This window comes from Mesocricetus auratus, unplaced genomic scaffold (genome assembly GCF_017639785.1).
Source record: "Mesocricetus auratus isolate SY011 unplaced genomic scaffold, BCM_Maur_2.0 Super-Scaffold_100014, whole genome shotgun sequence".
NCBI classification, from domain to species: domain Eukaryota; kingdom Metazoa; phylum Chordata; class Mammalia; order Rodentia; family Cricetidae; genus Mesocricetus; species Mesocricetus auratus.
In genome coordinates, this window is record NW_024429197.1 from 2,636,301 (window position 1) to 2,651,915 (window position 15,615).

The 15,615-nt window shown below is 54.7% G+C and overlaps 1 protein-coding gene across 1 annotated transcript in view; it reads left to right on the forward strand.

The window, feature by feature from the left end:
* The window catches only part of Padi1 (peptidyl arginine deiminase 1), a 33,111-nt gene extending 21,604 nt beyond the window's left edge, over positions 1-11,507 (forward strand). Inside the window, exons 11-16 of the mRNA XM_040757530.1 lie at positions 1,633-1,784; positions 4,781-4,925; positions 5,757-5,850; positions 6,473-6,552; positions 7,723-7,848; positions 9,625-11,507. Of these exons, the coding sequence (XP_040613464.1) occupies positions 1,633-1,784; positions 4,781-4,925; positions 5,757-5,850; positions 6,473-6,552; positions 7,723-7,848; positions 9,625-9,858 (831 nt within the window). The 3' untranslated portion in view covers positions 9,859-11,507. The remainder of the gene's footprint in view (positions 1-1,632; positions 1,785-4,780; positions 4,926-5,756; positions 5,851-6,472; positions 6,553-7,722; positions 7,849-9,624) is intronic.
* The last annotated feature ends 4,108 nt before the right edge of the window (positions 11,508-15,615 follow it).

A 15,615-nucleotide genomic window follows, 5' to 3' on the forward strand; every position in this document is an offset into this window, starting at 1 on the left:
ACAGTTGGCTGCAGTTTCTCCTGAGCTGGCCTGTTTCTGTGGGTTTGTAGGCCCCAAGTTCCTTCCTGCAAGGACAGTGTGGACCCAGGAGGGAGTTTGGAAATAGGGTGCCTCAAGCTAGTAACTAGCAGATTGGATGGGGTGGGGGTGGGGTATAACAAGTCTTTCTCTGTCCCACCAGACAGCTCCCAAATAAATACACAGAGACTTCTTAGTAACTATGAAAGCTCCATCTTGGCTTAGGCTTGCCTCACTAGCTCTTATAACTTAAATTGACCCATTCTATTAATCTACATGCTGCCACGCAGCTTGTGGTTTTTACTCTCCTCTTGCATGGCCTGCTTCCTCTGTGTCTGACTGACAACTCCACCTTTTTCCTCTGAGTCTTCTCTGTCCCCAGAAGTCCCGCCTAACCTCTTCCTGCCCAGCTATGGCCATTCAGCCCTCTATTAAGTCAGCCACAGTGACACATCTTCACACAGTGTAGAGGAATATTACACAATGGGGTAAATCCTGCAGGGTAAGTGTGTGACCAGGGCACCCTGACTCTTGGCTCTGTGACCTCTCAGCCTTCTCTTCCTTTGGGGCCATGGTGCTCCTCTCTTCTTGGCTTAATGTGCAGGCTGAGGCTGCTGAATGCCTTGTCTTCCTGACTGGTGTGTCAGGAATCCTGAACCCTCTGCCTACCCAGTGACTCACAGGTTTTAATGTGTGTGGGGGCATTGTGTGTGTGTGTGTGTGTGTGTGTGTATGTATGTGTGTGTCTGGGCGCACATATGTTGTGTATGTTTGTGCCCACATGTGTGTGTGCACGTGTGCATGTGTGCATGTGTGTGTATATATGTATGTGTGCATATGTGTGCGTGTATGTAGGGGTGTGTGCATATGTGTGTATGTATATGTGTATGCATATGTATGTGTATGTGTGTGCATATGTGAGCCTATGTATGTGTATGTGTGTGCACGTATGTGTGTGTGTGCATATGTGAGCCTATGTGTGTGTATGTGTGTATGCACGTATGTGTGTGTGTGTGTTCATGCACATACATGTGGAGATCAGAGGGCATCCTTTGATGTCATGCCTTAAGAGCTGTCCACCTTTTTTTTGAGAGAGAGAGAGAGAGAGAGAGAGAGAGAGAGTGTGTCTCCTATTGGCCTGGGACTTGCCAATTAGGCTATGCTAACCCATGTAACCCACGGCTACCCTGCCTCCCAGCGCTGGACTTGCAAGTGTGTACCACCACACCAGGCTTTTATGTGGGTGCTGGAGATCAACCTTGGGTCCTCAGGCTTGATTGGCAAATGCTTTCTTTACCTCCTGAGTCATCTGCCCCGCCCTGATGGCTCCATCCTCCCTTCACTTTCTACCATGGTCTCTCCACCATGTCTGTCCATCCGTGAGTCCTTTGGATGTCCACTGCGTGATCAAGGACCTGGAGACTCTGCTCACCTCTGGGCACTGGCTTGATCTTGAACTTCTCAGTGTGTAAAGAGAGGGGCTTGTTAGGTGTGGATGGAAATGGGATTTCAGTGGAGACCTGGGGAGTGGGTGTCCAGTGCCCTCCCCTCCTCTAAGCATGACTCCTCCCTCCAACCCTTCTGACTGTGGGTGCTCTGACGGTGCCTCTCTAGGGTCCTGACTTTGGATATGTGACCCGAGAGATCCAGTACGCAGGCGCCTCTGGCCTGGATTCCTTTGGCAACCTGGATGTGAGCCCACCGGTGAGGGTTGGCAACAAAGAGTACCCGCTCGGCAGAATCCTTATCGGCGGCAACTTCCCCAAGTGAGTGGCCTGAGAGGGTGGTGGGCATGGGAGGGTGCAATAACCTCCTCCATGTGGCTCTCCAGACAGGGAGGTGCCCTCCAGAGCCCATGGGAATGACTGTCTCAGACTCTGGACTGGAAGGTGTCCTCCAGAGCTCATGGTATGACTGTCACATGGATTGTAAGGTCTCAGGATCAAATTAGTGGCCAGTGTCTAATAAGGATAATCACCACATTAAACCAGCCTGTCAGAGGCTGGGGATGAGCTTGGCTGATAGAGGCTTGCTTACCACGAGTGAGTCCCTCCCGGGTTTGATCTCCAGCTTGGAGTAAGTAAGCCAAGAGTGATGGCTCACAACTGTGACCCCAGCACTTGGGTGAATGGAATCAGGAGGATCAGAAGTTCAAGGCCATCCTCAGCTACATCACAAGTCTGAGGCTAGCCTGGGCTAATGAGACTCTGCCTGAAGTCAGCCAAGGTGAGAGGTGACATAAGCAGGGACAGGCTCCTTGCACTGGGAAACAAAAGTCACTGATATGACAGAGCTACTCAGTGACCCCCACACTGGCCAGTTGTGATGGCGCAGAGGACAAGGTGTTTAGGGTACAGTTAACACTCAGACACGGGCAGGTGCCTGCTCACCATGCAGTAGGTCCCTCCCCAAGCCCAGGTAGCCCAACAAGGGTGTGCTCCTTAAAGCCCACAGGGGTTTCACCGTGTCACAAACCCTGGTGTCCCTTTCATTTGTGGAGGTTGGTGTGGAGCCTGGATGTGTCCCAACTTGTCCTCTGAGCCCCAGCTGGCCACACAACCTCAGGTCATAGCCTGGGGCTGTTGAATCAGACAAGGTGGGTTTTGCTGGTACCAAGCGAGGCACGAAGTTGGGTGCCTGGGCCTGCTGCACTGGCTGAGGCTGGCCAGGAGACGGACAGAGGCCCTGCTGGTCACCCACCTCAGATAGTGCACTGGGGCTGGCCTTCAGGCCCGGAGGTCCCAGGAAGTGGTCTGTGAGTCTCCAGGGTCCAATGCCCATCGATTTGGTCTGTACCACTCAAGTTCTCACCATGCTGTCTGGCAAACAGTCAGTGCTCAATTCGTTCCTTCAAATTAGGGGCAGGTGCCAGGCACCGGTGAAAGTACTGAGGGTGCTAAACATGGAAGTACAACCCAGTAACCCCAGGAGTCTGAAGCAGGAGGATCCGAGTTCAAGGTCAGCCTTGGGTACAGAGTGAGGCTCTGTCTCCAAAACCAAAAACCCAAACAAATAAAACAAAAACAAGTTAAAGTGTGGTAGGGGCGGGGAGGACTGAGCCAAACCAAAATACCAACATATAGAAGAGGAATTTCCAGGAATGTGGGGTGAGCAATGCTGAAGCATTTGAAATAAATGATTCCTTTTATATCCCATGCCTCATTTTCTTCGACTGTAAAATAGGCTTGATAAAAAAGCCCTCTCCTGCCTCCGTCTAGAGCCACGCAGGATTAATGATGCTATCGATGCAGGTGTCCTCTCTGGGCCCCAGTGTAGAATTAGACCTAACCATTCCAGCCAGCGGCTTCGTTTGTGCCTTTGTCAAGCTTGTTGTGGCAGGTTCTAAATTATGGACCTTTTTAATTTTTTTTTGAGACAGAGTCTCATGTAGCCCCTGGCTGACTTCAAACTCAAAATACAGCCAAAGATTCTCCTCTCTCCACCTCCCAGGTGCTGTAATGACCGGTGTGTGCCACCACCATACCCCGTTCATGCAGTACCAGGGATTGAACTCAGGACCTCATGCATGGCAGGCAAGCGCCGTACTAACTGAGCAACATCTGAAGCCTCTGGGTCCTACTTGTTACACAGCTACTCCAAGGCGTTTGCACCATGCACCAGTGTTTCTGAATCAGACATTGTGTGAGAGGGGCTGGGGCTTCCGCAGAGAACAGTTTAGACGAGGCCCCTGCCCTGGTAGAAAGTGCATCCCAGCAGGGGATGAGAGTCAGGTGGGTAAGTACCAGTGCCATGGGGAAAAATGAAGTTATGAAGGGGGTCGGGACATGGCTGCTACTTGCCAAAACCTCAGAGAAAGAAGATTTGAGTCCCACCGGAAGAGGAAAGAGGGGAGCCATGGGACCTAGGGGAGAGGGCTGTGTTTCCAGCTGCAGGGGTGGGGTGCAGGGTAGGCGTGAAGGTCCTGAGCAGGAATGTGTCTGATAAGTTCAGGGAGTACAGCAGGAGACCAGAATGAGTGGAGAGGAGAGGCAGGGCCAGGGTGGGGGCTAGGTGGCCCACAGCCATGGGTAGGTCACTAGGGGTCGTGTAGTTTCTGGAGGTGAGATGGCAGTGACCCCAGGGTTCCAACCAGAAGAGGTACGCAGTCTGACCTTTAAAATCCTCTCTCTGGATAGAGCATAAGGGATCAAGCTTGAAAGAGGCATCAAGGAAAACGACAGGTCCCTGGCCACCCAGACAGGAAGGCCGATTCCTGCTGGCCAGAGAAGGCTTGACATCACTCCTTGTTTGGAGCAGACTCCGCAATGGGGAAGAGCTTGTGGGTGACAAGCCTTACAGTGGACAGTTAGCTGGGAGCAGGATCTTTTTATACAGAATAACCCTCTGAGTGGATCCTCTTTCCCAGAGGGGAGATGCAACCCAGGGACCTGAGAAGGCAGCCTGGGCCACGAGGCTGAGAAAGGTCAGGACCAGACCTTAATGATTTCAGACCCCTGACCCTGACCATCATCTGCCATGCCCATCTGTCCCCTGACCGATGGCGTCTGCCTCTGTCCTACCTCCACTCTGCTTCCAATGGCTTCCGCTTGGGCTGCGAATCTCTGGGCCTGTCATCAGGGGAGTCTGGCCTTGACCTTTCTCAGCAGCGTGGCTCAGGCTACGTCACCTTAGCTCACTGAGCCTCAGTTTCCCCCCTGGCAAAGCAGGTCCACTCAGAGGGATGTGAGGGCATAGAAGAGATGTATGGGGAGGGGGCGGGGAGGGAGGACATAAGATGACTGACCGAGCCTCTCCCCACCAGGTCCAGCGGGCGGCGGATGGCTAGGGTGGTCCGTGACTTCCTGCAGGCCCAGCAGGTGCAGGCCCCGGTGGAGCTCTACTCCGACTGGCTCTCCGTGGGCCATGTGGATGAGTTTCTGAGCTTCGTGCCCACCTCTGACCAAAAGGTGTGTCCCCTGCTTCACCAATTCCACAGCCTTCCAGAGTCATCTCTGCCCCCACCTGGCCACATAGGATAGTTCTGGGCATGGGCACTGCAACCGACTCAGTCCTATGGGGTCAGCATGCCCTGGGGCTTAGGCTGTGTTAATCGGGGAGGGCTTCCTGGAGGAAGCCAAGAGACTGTGTGCTTCCTGCTGGTCTTTCTAGACCCCAGAACACTCCAAGAGTCAGGAATGGCACTGGTAAGAGTTGAGACCAGAACTCAAGCGCCTACTGTGTGCCAGGCTCACACACACTTTTAGCCAGGTGGCCCTCCAACAAGCCCATTCTTGCCTCCATTTTACAGGTAAGGACATCGAGGCTTGGGAGGGTTGGCAACGCTCTCAGGTCCATACAGCCCAGGGTGGTTGCGGAGGATTTTCATCAGGATGTAGGCTCTGGGTTCTCCGTTGACCACAGAGACAGGCTCTCTTGTAGAGAGGGCCAGGAAGAAAGTGACCCTCATCCCTCATGGAGAAAGCCACCCAGGGGGAGGGGCTTCCTAGTGGACGGTGGCCCAGTGGTTAGAGCTCAGATGGGGGCAGTGAGCAGCCGCAGCAGGGACACACCTGGATGAGGTGGAAGGAGGAACCGAATTCCTTGTTAAGCAAAGTGAGCAGGACTCCAGGTAGGGACACAGATGTGGGAAGAGCCCGCAGTTGGGACCCACTTGGTGGGTGGCGTGGACAGGGCCGGGGAGAAAGGAGTCCAGGGCACACCTGGCTCCTGACTCAGTCCTCGGAGGTCTCTGGCATCTAATGGACCCATGCTCTGAATCATCCCCCGGCCCCCCACAGGGCTTCCGGCTGCTCCTGGCCAGCCCCAGTGCCTGCCTCCAGCTGTTCCAGGAGAAGATGGAGGAGGGCTATGGGGAGGCAGTGCAGTTTGATGGTGAGTGCCAACATTCTGTCACCTCATGGGGATTCCACCCTTTCACCACCATCCCTGGGGATGTTCCTACTGCTGCCCTGGAGGGGGGGGGCATTAAGGGACCAGAGAGTCATCTCAGAGAGGTTGATGGTGGCTCCTAGGCTGGACCTCAGGGGAGATGAAGGGGTATTTCCTGGGTCCAAATCCTAGCTTTAACACTTGCTGGAGTGGAGTCAGCTCTGCCTCTTGGATATGATAATCGCCCTCCCTGGAACATCTTAAAGATCAACTAAGCCACCCCAGCAGTTGTGGGAGGCCAGTGCCAGGAGCCCTGAGGAGCCCTGAGGAGCCCTGAGGAGCCCTGAGGAGCCCTGAGGAGCCCTGAGGAGCCCTGAGGAGCCCTGAGGAGCCCTGAGGCCTTCTCCCAGCACCTCGGTTTTTCTCCAGGGCCTGGCTGCAGATTAAACCAGTCTCCCTGAGTCCTGCCTTTCTCGTTCACTATGCTGCTTGTGTCAGTGTCATCGACATGCCCTGTGCTGCGTCAGGCCTGGGGGCTCCAGGCCGTGTCCCTGAACTCACTGTCTGTCCCTAAATACACACTGTCTGCCTGTCCCTGAACTCACACGCTGTCTGTCCTTCACAGGCCTCAAACACAAGGCAAAGAGAAGCATCAACAGCATCTTAGCGGACGAACACCTCAGGAGGGACAGCACGCACGTGCAGGTGAGGGCAGGATGGCAGCCAGGTGGCGATGAGGTCCAGAGTGAGGGGGACATGGCCCAGCCTCGGGTTGTCCTGTGGGTTTCCGAGGGTGTGAGAGTGAGAAGTGCGTTTGTCCTCAGAGCTGGCAGACTGGGGGCACAGGCCGGCCACCCCCAGGCCACAGCAGGCACCTGGAGTTTCCTGACTCCGGGGGTGTGGTCCCTTTCCACAGAAGTACATCCAAGGCCTCACCCTGGGAGAGGGAACGGGAGATGCAGTGGCATGGGGTCCTCAGGGACTCGGGACAGAGAGCCTGTGGGACACATCTGGGAAGGGGGAGGGCTCACCAACGATAGCGCCCGCCCTGTATATGATGCTGGGCTCAGTGAAGGGAGGGGCCCATCCGCTCTTCTTCACCAAGCCAGGACTTTACCTAGATGGCTGGGGTGAGGCAGGAATATTAGCCGTGCGATGGTTGGGACAGTGCCTTTAATCCCAGCACTCAGGAGGCAAAGACAGGCGGATCTCTGTGAGTTCAAGGCCAGCCTGGTCTACAGAGAAAGTTCCAGGACAGGCTCCAAAGCTACACAGAGAAACCCTGTCTAGAAAAAAAATGGCAGGGGGTCATCAAAGTGTCTAGCAGGTAAAGGCTCCTGCTGCCTGAGGAGCTCAGTTTGATCCCCAGAAATCATAGTGGATGGAAAGAATTGACTGACCTCCACATGTGCCTATGTTGTACACACACACACACACACACACACACACACACACACACACACACACACCACAATTTTAAAAAATGTAACTGGGACTAAAGAAAGGACTCAGCAGTTAAGAACATTGACTGCTCTTCCAGAGGACCCAGGTTCTATTCCCAGCACCCACATGGCAGCTCACAACCATCTGTAACTCCAGTTCCAGGTGATCTGATGCCCTCTTTTGACCTCCATTGCCGCCAAGGCATACACATAAAATTGTAATCAAGTGGCAGGATCCTTTGGAACCAGACCTCAACTATCCCTGTGCATTTGGGCAAGCGGCCGAGCCTCAGTTCCCCAGCTTCAGACAGCTGTGCATCCTTTTGCACAGAACCCCTGAGAAGCTCTGAGGCGCCCACAGGCGCTCAGTGCTGTATTCACTCACAGTGCACTCAGATACTACCATTGGGGGCGGGGCTTCCCTCCTCCCCAGAAATGCATCGACTGGAACCGGGAGGTGCTCAAGCGAGAGCTGGGCCTGTCGGAGAGCGACATCGTGGACATCCCTCAGCTCTTTTATCTGAAGGGAGCCTACGCGGAAGCCTTCTTCCCTGACATGGTGAGAGTGCCTGGTGGGTGTGAGGATGGGTGGACACAGAGGCTGTGCAGAGAGGGGGCAGCTTGGCCAGCAGTTCCCAGACGGGGCAGGAACAAGCGCTGGAGCCCCATGAGTCGGTGCCCTTGGCACCTGGTGGGCAACGGCCGGGAGAGCTGCTAGACACCCCACAGCGGGCAGCCAGCCCCACCCCGGTGAGCTTTCATTTTCCAGATGGAAAGGCAGACGCAGACGTTTCTGACTTCTATGTGGAGACTCACTGACTTGCTCTGTTCACACCTTAGCTCCCCCAAGGGGCATCTGCGTCAGCCTTCCTGGCCGACAGAACAAACAGTGGCCACTAGGCAGCAGATGAGGCCAAAAGCCCTCAGTCGGGGCAGGCCTGAGTGATGCTATCAATTCAGCTGGCCCACGGGCCCATTTCCCGCCCTGCCAGGAAAGGATACAGGGCGAGGTCCTCAATGAGAGGTGGGTCCTGGAGCAGGAAGCGACCCTCCTCTCCTATGGTGCCTTTAGCTTGGGTACTTCTCCTGGGACGAGACTGGAGTAGTACCAAGTGACCAAGTTAGGGAAAGGGGTGTGCAGACTGGAGTGAGGGGGTGCCTAGTTCCTGGTTATCCATGAGGTCTAGCTTCTAGGCTGGCAGGGTGCTGCTCCCCAAAGACAGGGGCTTTCCACCCGAGCCTCCTGCTGCTGGACACCATACGGTGTTTAACGGCATCTCTGCCTCCAGTAACAACCAACAATACCAGGCTGGTAGACCTTTCCTCACTGCCCGAAGCTGTGCCTCTGCCTTGTTAGAGCTTTCCCTGCTGGGGTGAGCACTCTGGAGCTCTGCAGTGGAACATGGCATCCTCTAAGTATCGGGATGACATGGTGACACGTGGCCTGTAAATAACAACCAGAGATGGGAAGTGATTTTAACCTTCACAGCCATATGTGGCTAAAGACTGCTGGCATATCTCCCATTGCAGGTGGGACATAGCTTAGGTTAAAGCCTGTGACCTTGGGCTGTGACTGCGACTCTAGGAGCAGAGGCCCGGCCAGGACAATAAACATGACTTCCTATTCCTCTCCCTGCCCTTTGACCCCCGCCCCCCAGGCACTCCCCCACCTCCCCAGCATGCACATTCCAGCTTGTCAGTCGGCAACAAGGCTTCCTGACTTGCAATGTCACTTAACCTGTCTGAACCACAACCTCAGAGGGGTCTGTGAGACTCAGGGATGGTGTATCTAGAGTGCACATACTCTCAGCAAGTGCTGAACACTAAAAAAAGGGCTGCTATAAACAGCCGAGCAGGCTGTGTACTCCAGAGCCATTAACACTGGTGAGGACAGGACAGTTACAGGACAGGCCCGTAGACCTGCGTGTTTAATCTCTGGCTGTGGCAAACTCGTTACAACGTGACGATTGTCTGAGAAATGGGAGAAACCATAGGAGGAAGGGTGAATGCCATTGGTAGCGTTAACCATACCCGCTACTAACTAAGGAACAGCTCTACCACTGAGTTACAACACCCTCAGCCCAGTGCGCCCCCCACCCCCCCGCCGCCTTTTTATTTCTTTTTTTACATGTTGAGATACGCTTTATTTATGTAGCCCAGGCTGGCCTCAAAGTCACCATCTTCCTGTTTATGACTCCCAGATTATAATGGACACACATCCCCACCCCCATCTCAGACCCTAGTCCTGGTGGGACGCATCAGCAGAGCCAGAACCCAGAAGGAGCCCAGGGTGTGGCACATTCATGGTCAGTAGGACTCTTCCTCTCTCTTGCAGGTCAACATGGTGGTCCTAGGCAAGTACCTGGGCATCCCCAAGCCCTTTGGGCCCATCATCAATGGCCGCTGCTGCCTGGAGGAGAAGGTGCGCTCCCTGCTGGAGCCGCTGGGATTATACTGCATCTTCATCGATGACTTCCTGTCCTACCACCAGCTGCTCGGGGAGATCCACTGTGGCACCAATGTGCGAAGGAAACCTTTCTCCTTTCGGTGGTGGAACTCAGTGCCCTGAGTCTGCCCGGCCACCACCCTTGCTGCCCTTTCGATGGGCATGCAGGGCAAGGATGAGGGACATGGACCAGCCTCCACCCTCCTGGGGCCTGTGGTCGGCCGGAGTGACTCCAGGGGGACACCACACTTCTTTGTCTCTGGAGCGGTCTGTCCTGCCCAGGGACATCATCACTCTTCCCTCTCCTGTTCCCAGCCACAGCCCCCAGAGGGTCAAGGTCAGCAGCTGAGCCTGTCCAAGGCATGGCCTCTGCAGGCACACCCCACCAGGAGTCTCTCCCCTTTGTTTGACTACCTCTCTGGGACTGGAAACAATAGCTTTGGGGCTGTTTCAGAAATGCTCACCATGCCTGGACCCTGGGCTGAGAGCATCATGGTTCCACATGACTCCTGGACTGTGTAAGATGAAAAGGAAGATTTGGGGCATTCTTTTTCCTAAGGGGACTTCAGGCTGTGGCCCTTACACACCCTTCTGCTGTATGTAAGCAGGCAAGGGCCGGAAAGGCCAGGGCCCTGAACGGGAGCAGGCACCAAGGCCCCTTTAATGCCCTACTCCATCCACTCCATCCTCCGCAGGATGCTTGTTACTTGTTGGGGCAGCCTTTAATTATGAGACCTGTTGCTTCCGGTTGGAAGGCAGGCTCTGGGGAGCATAGGGAGGCCCCTGGGGTGGGGGAAGGGAGGGGCAGGCAGGAAGGCCTGAACAGGAAATCAAATAGGTTGCCCATCTTGGGGTGGGGAACCTGGAAGCCTGGGACTCCTAGCTGAGCATTTGGGGACCCTGAATCTGAATCCTAAGGCTGCTGGCTGTTCCAGATGTGAAGGGGGTGGGGCCCAAGGTGTTAGGAGAGGGTGGGGCAGACCATTAAGTTACATCTGGAGGTGGGGCTTAATTTCCTCTAATAGTCTCTAATTACTCCCCAACCTGCTGCAGGCAGTGGGAGGGGAGGGCCCACACTTCCTCAGCAGCCTGGGACCCTGCACAACACTTGCACTGCCCTAGTAAACCCAGTGGCAGGCCTGTGTCCCCCTCCCACGGTAGGACAGACAGCTGCCCTGGAGGCTAATAGTACCGGGTGAGGTCACAGAAGCATGTGTAGGCAGGCAAGCAGGTAGACCAGGCTGGCTGCAGGGCACGGCTGGCAGAGGGAGCTGGCTGCTCCCTTCCTCCTCCGGTCAAGGAGCCACACCAGGCTGCCAGCCTCTGGATTCTGTCTTTGCATTTTTAGTAACTTCTTGTGGAATCCCAGACTTGAGGCAGCTGCTGTAACTTTGTAGCCACTGGACGTTCAGTTAGCAAAGGCTCCCATGGAACTGTTAGGATGGACTTGGCCAGGTAGTGATTGGCTCCTCCCCTCTAGAAGGTTCTATGGAATTGGAAGCCCCTTTATAGGCTCCTGACGCTGCCGCCACCCTCCTCTATGATCATGACCCAGCTGTGGCTGAGCCACGGAGAAGGAGAAAAAGAGGAAGAGCAGGCTTGGGGGCAGGGGCTGGCCTCTGAAGAAGAGCCTGCTGAGCCCTGGCGAGCATGGGAGCAAGCCTCCACAGCCTCATGAGGGGACCCTGGAGTTGCTGCCCAGGCTGTCTGGGGTCCTGGGTGACTGGCCACCCTCTTTCTGATCAATAAAAACATCACTGTGCATTCTCTAAGTGGCTGTCTCATTTGTCCCTGGGCTGACACAGAGAAAGGAAAGTGAGGGGCCCTGCTCCCCTGCTCTATACACCCTGACACAAGCGCCTGGGCTCAACCTCAGCAGGCCGTAGGCGGCCCCTGTCAGCTGAACAGCTTCCTGGGCTGAGGCAGGGTAAGTGCCAAGCAGCAGCTGATTCAACAGAACACACGGCACACGATAGCTTCCACCCTGCTGTCTGCTCGAGATACTATCTGGGAGGAGCGACCCGCCTCTTCCTCTCTCCCCATTCCTTGACTTTATCTTCATCTGTCAGGGAGGATGAAGAGGCGGGAGGCCTTGGGTCGGGCTAGCGGAGGGAAATGATAATGCTCCAACAGTTCCGGGGCCCAGGACATAGGCCCCGATTCTCACACCAAGTTACCAGCTTTGCAGCTTTGGTGGTCTGATCTCAGGGGCCTGGAACTACTACTCTTTTCTCATCTTACACATTTGCTATTGCCTCAGACGGTTCCCTTTGACAGAGTTATTTTAGCATTTTTTTTATGAACTAAGAAACTGTCCACCGATATTTGACATCTAAAAGCCTGAATCAACCACAGGGCTGCTTCTAAAAGTTGGTACTGGGCTAGCAAGACGGTTCAGCGGGCAAAGGTACTCAGTGCCAATCCTGATGCCCTGAGTTCAAATCCCAGGGAAAGAGAGAACAGACTCCCACAAATTGGCCTCTGACCTCCATATATGTGCTGTGGCGTGTATATGTCCACACACAAAATAAATGAATACATGTACTAGAATAAAATGCAGTTTAATAGCTGGTATCAGCTGGATGGATTTGACAGCAAGGATCTACTTCCGAAGGGAGCTATAGACTCTGGGCGTGAGACTCATCATGTCCCCAGCACAATGTGGCAGCATCCTTGGAGGGGAGTTCCTCACTCTTTGCGGCCATTCCCCACAGTTAGGGAGGCTGTCTGGGACTTTCTCCAGAATTCTGGTGACGCTGGGTCCTGGCTACTTTAGGGAATGCCCTTCCCAGACACTGAACTACTGCAGAGTTCATAGGCTCCAGATGTCATCCTCTAACGGGTGCAAATGGAGGACCCTGGGAAATGGATCCTGGTCCCTGCCCTGCCCTGGAGGGAAGCAGCCACAGGAAGGAGGGAAGGGCCTGTGTTCAGCACTTCTGAGTCTCTACAGCCATTATCTCTGCCAGCACAGGTGACTGGCCACATTTTCTACACATGAGGGAACTGAGCCCGCAGAAGAAGGCACGCAACCTCATCAGTACAGGTGCAGCCTGACCAAACGAGCCCAAGACTCCTCTTCATATTCCAGACTCCTCTTGGCTTCCGTTTCCCCACCTACAAGCGGGCCTCCTACTCTGGCGTTTTTGGCTCCTAAGGACTAGGGATGATGAACATTCACTTCTCCATCTTTTACCCCCTTGGGAACTTTTAATCTCCAATAGCAGTAGGGAGAATGAGCGTGGGTCCATGTTAGGTCTGCCCGCCATTGAATCCTGCAACCTCATGGCAGCCATTGCTCACAGGGAAAGGTGAGGCTCCACCAGGAAGCCCCTGAGGCAGGGAGGAAGCCCAGTCCAGTCTTACAACTCAGGCTTTTAATTAAGGAAGTCAGGGAACCGACGAGATGGTGCGGTGGGCAAAGGTGCTCATCACTAACCATAACAACCTGAGTTCTACCCTGGGATACGCATAGTGGAGGAGAGAGCCAACTCCTCTGCCTGCACACACGCACCGCGACACACACGCACCGCGGCACACACACACCACCGCACACACGCACCACGGCACACACACGCACCACGGCACACATGTGTACTACCTCCTCCGTAAACACACCAATGTAAAACATCATGCATATACATACAGTTATAATACGTTTAAAAGGAGAAAAACCAGGCCAGTGGGAGCTGGAGATATGGCCTGCCTAGCATCCACAAATCTCCTGTTTTGATCCCTAGCACCAGATAAAGCTGGTGGGGTAGTGCACACCTGTGTTCCCAGCACTTGGGAGGCTGGGAGAAGGATCCGAATTTCAAGGCCATCCTCAGACTCAGAGTGACTTTGAGATATTGGAGACCTTGTCTCAAAAAAAAGAAAGTCAGTCCGTGGTGGCGCACACCTTTAATCCCAGCATTCAAGAGGCAGAGGCAGGTGGATCTCTGTGAGTTTGAGGCCAGCCTGGTCTACAGAGCAAGTTCCAGGACAACCAGGGCTACACAGAGAAAGCCTGTCTCAAAATTAATTAATTAATTAATTAAATTTTGAAAAAGAAAAAGAAAGATGGGGAGGTGGGTGGGGCGGGAGTGGAGAAGGAAAAGGAGAAAAGGAGACAAGAGCAGCATTTCTCTCATGCATGCATGAAAAATCCAGTTGCTTGCACCAGGCTGGAACTAGGCTGGGAACCTGCATTCTCGGCAGCCCTTCCAACGGTGTAGAGAAAGGAGTCGCAAGAGGACAGCAGAGGGCCGGGGCAAAGCCCTGCATGCCCTTCCCCTGCCCCTACCCACCCCAGATGTGAGGGCCAAGTGCCTGTGGGGACTTGCTTTCTTTCCACCTGGAAATTAACTCCGGGTGCCCTGGGGTGGGAGCCACAGGTTCATATGCAAATGATAGAGCCCTTCCAGCCAATCCTGAAGAGGGGGTTGGCTCTTTGGCCTTTGAGAAGAAGCTGGGCTTCTAGGATGGGAACCAATGAGCTTGCACCCTGGGCTGGAGGGGTGGGACTGGGTACTTTTAAACCTCATCCTTGGGGACATCTGGCTAGTGCTGGGTTTGGTGGCCAAAGCCCCCATCCTAGGCCGGTATGTCTCTGCAGAGGATTGTGCGTGTGTCCCTGGAACACCCCACAAGCGCTGTGTGTGTGGCAGGTGTTGAGACCATCGTGGACATTTATGGGTAAGAATTGGCCCTGGAGGGTCTGGGGTTCTTCATGCAGAGTCCCTAGGATCCGTGCCTGTGTTCCTCGGGGCACAGGCTGGGCCTGGCTGCCTAGTTCAGTAGCTTTACCCTTGGAACGCCTGCCCGTGGGAGGATGCTTGGGTCCTTGCTGCTGTCAGTTAGGTTCCCAGCAGGGTTCTTGAACCAGGGGGGTGAGACGAGCATAGCTGAGCTCCATCCAGGGGCTTAGAGGAATCTGGGGCCATGGGTTCATTTCTCTCTGCTCAGGAGAGGCTGGGAAGTTTGTCTATGGTCCACAAGGAAAGGAAGGGATGTGCCCCGTGTCCTATGGTCCCTTGTCTTACAGGCATGGGAGAATTAAGTCATTTCTTGAAGGGCCACATCTTCTCACTTAGCACTCTGTCCCCAGAGCTTGTCAGACTTCTCAGGTGCCACCCTGACAAGAGCCCTGCAGCTTAGCACCATCTCTCATGACATTGGTCACAGGTGCAAACGGAGGCACCGAGAGGGCGAGCCATTAGCCCAGGTCACACAGTCACCGGGAGGCAACGTGGGCTGTAAGCCCTCTGCAGACTTACTGAGCACATCCAGCCACTCAGCCAGGGAGCACCGGGGCTTCAGACCCACTCTCCCCAGCCATCCACCACCCACACTCTGTGCCTGCTACGTGCCAGGCTGAGACTTTACACCCAGGGTAGCTTAGGTAGGGGCTGTAGGAGCAAGTCTGGTTTTTAGGCTCTTGTGTCCCAGCTCTGAGGCTCAGCTGGGGACAGATCTCAAGGATGCTGGGATAAGGGTGCCACCTCTCAGACCTCCCCGTCCCCTTCTTGGACTTGGCTTCAGCACCAGGACACCAGAAGTCCTCGTGAGATGACGCCACTCACTGTAATACCACGAGGGTCAACCTTGGCCTCCATTTGCCAGCGGCCAATGGTGCTCCCACCCCTCCCGGGTCAGCTAAAAATGTCTCTAGATATACTCAGATATGCCCGAGGGGCCGGTTCCATACTGTTTGAGGACAAGTGTCTAGAACTAAGAATTTAAAAAGTGGAGTGAACTGGGTTGGAAGCAAAGAGGTCCCGGGTGTGGAGGGTTAGGGAGTGAGTTGCCAGTCACAGGAAATAACCAAGTCTGCGTGAACTGCATACCAGGAGCTAAAGCCTGGCTGAGGGTAGGGGGGCTGTGGGATGTGCAGAGGGC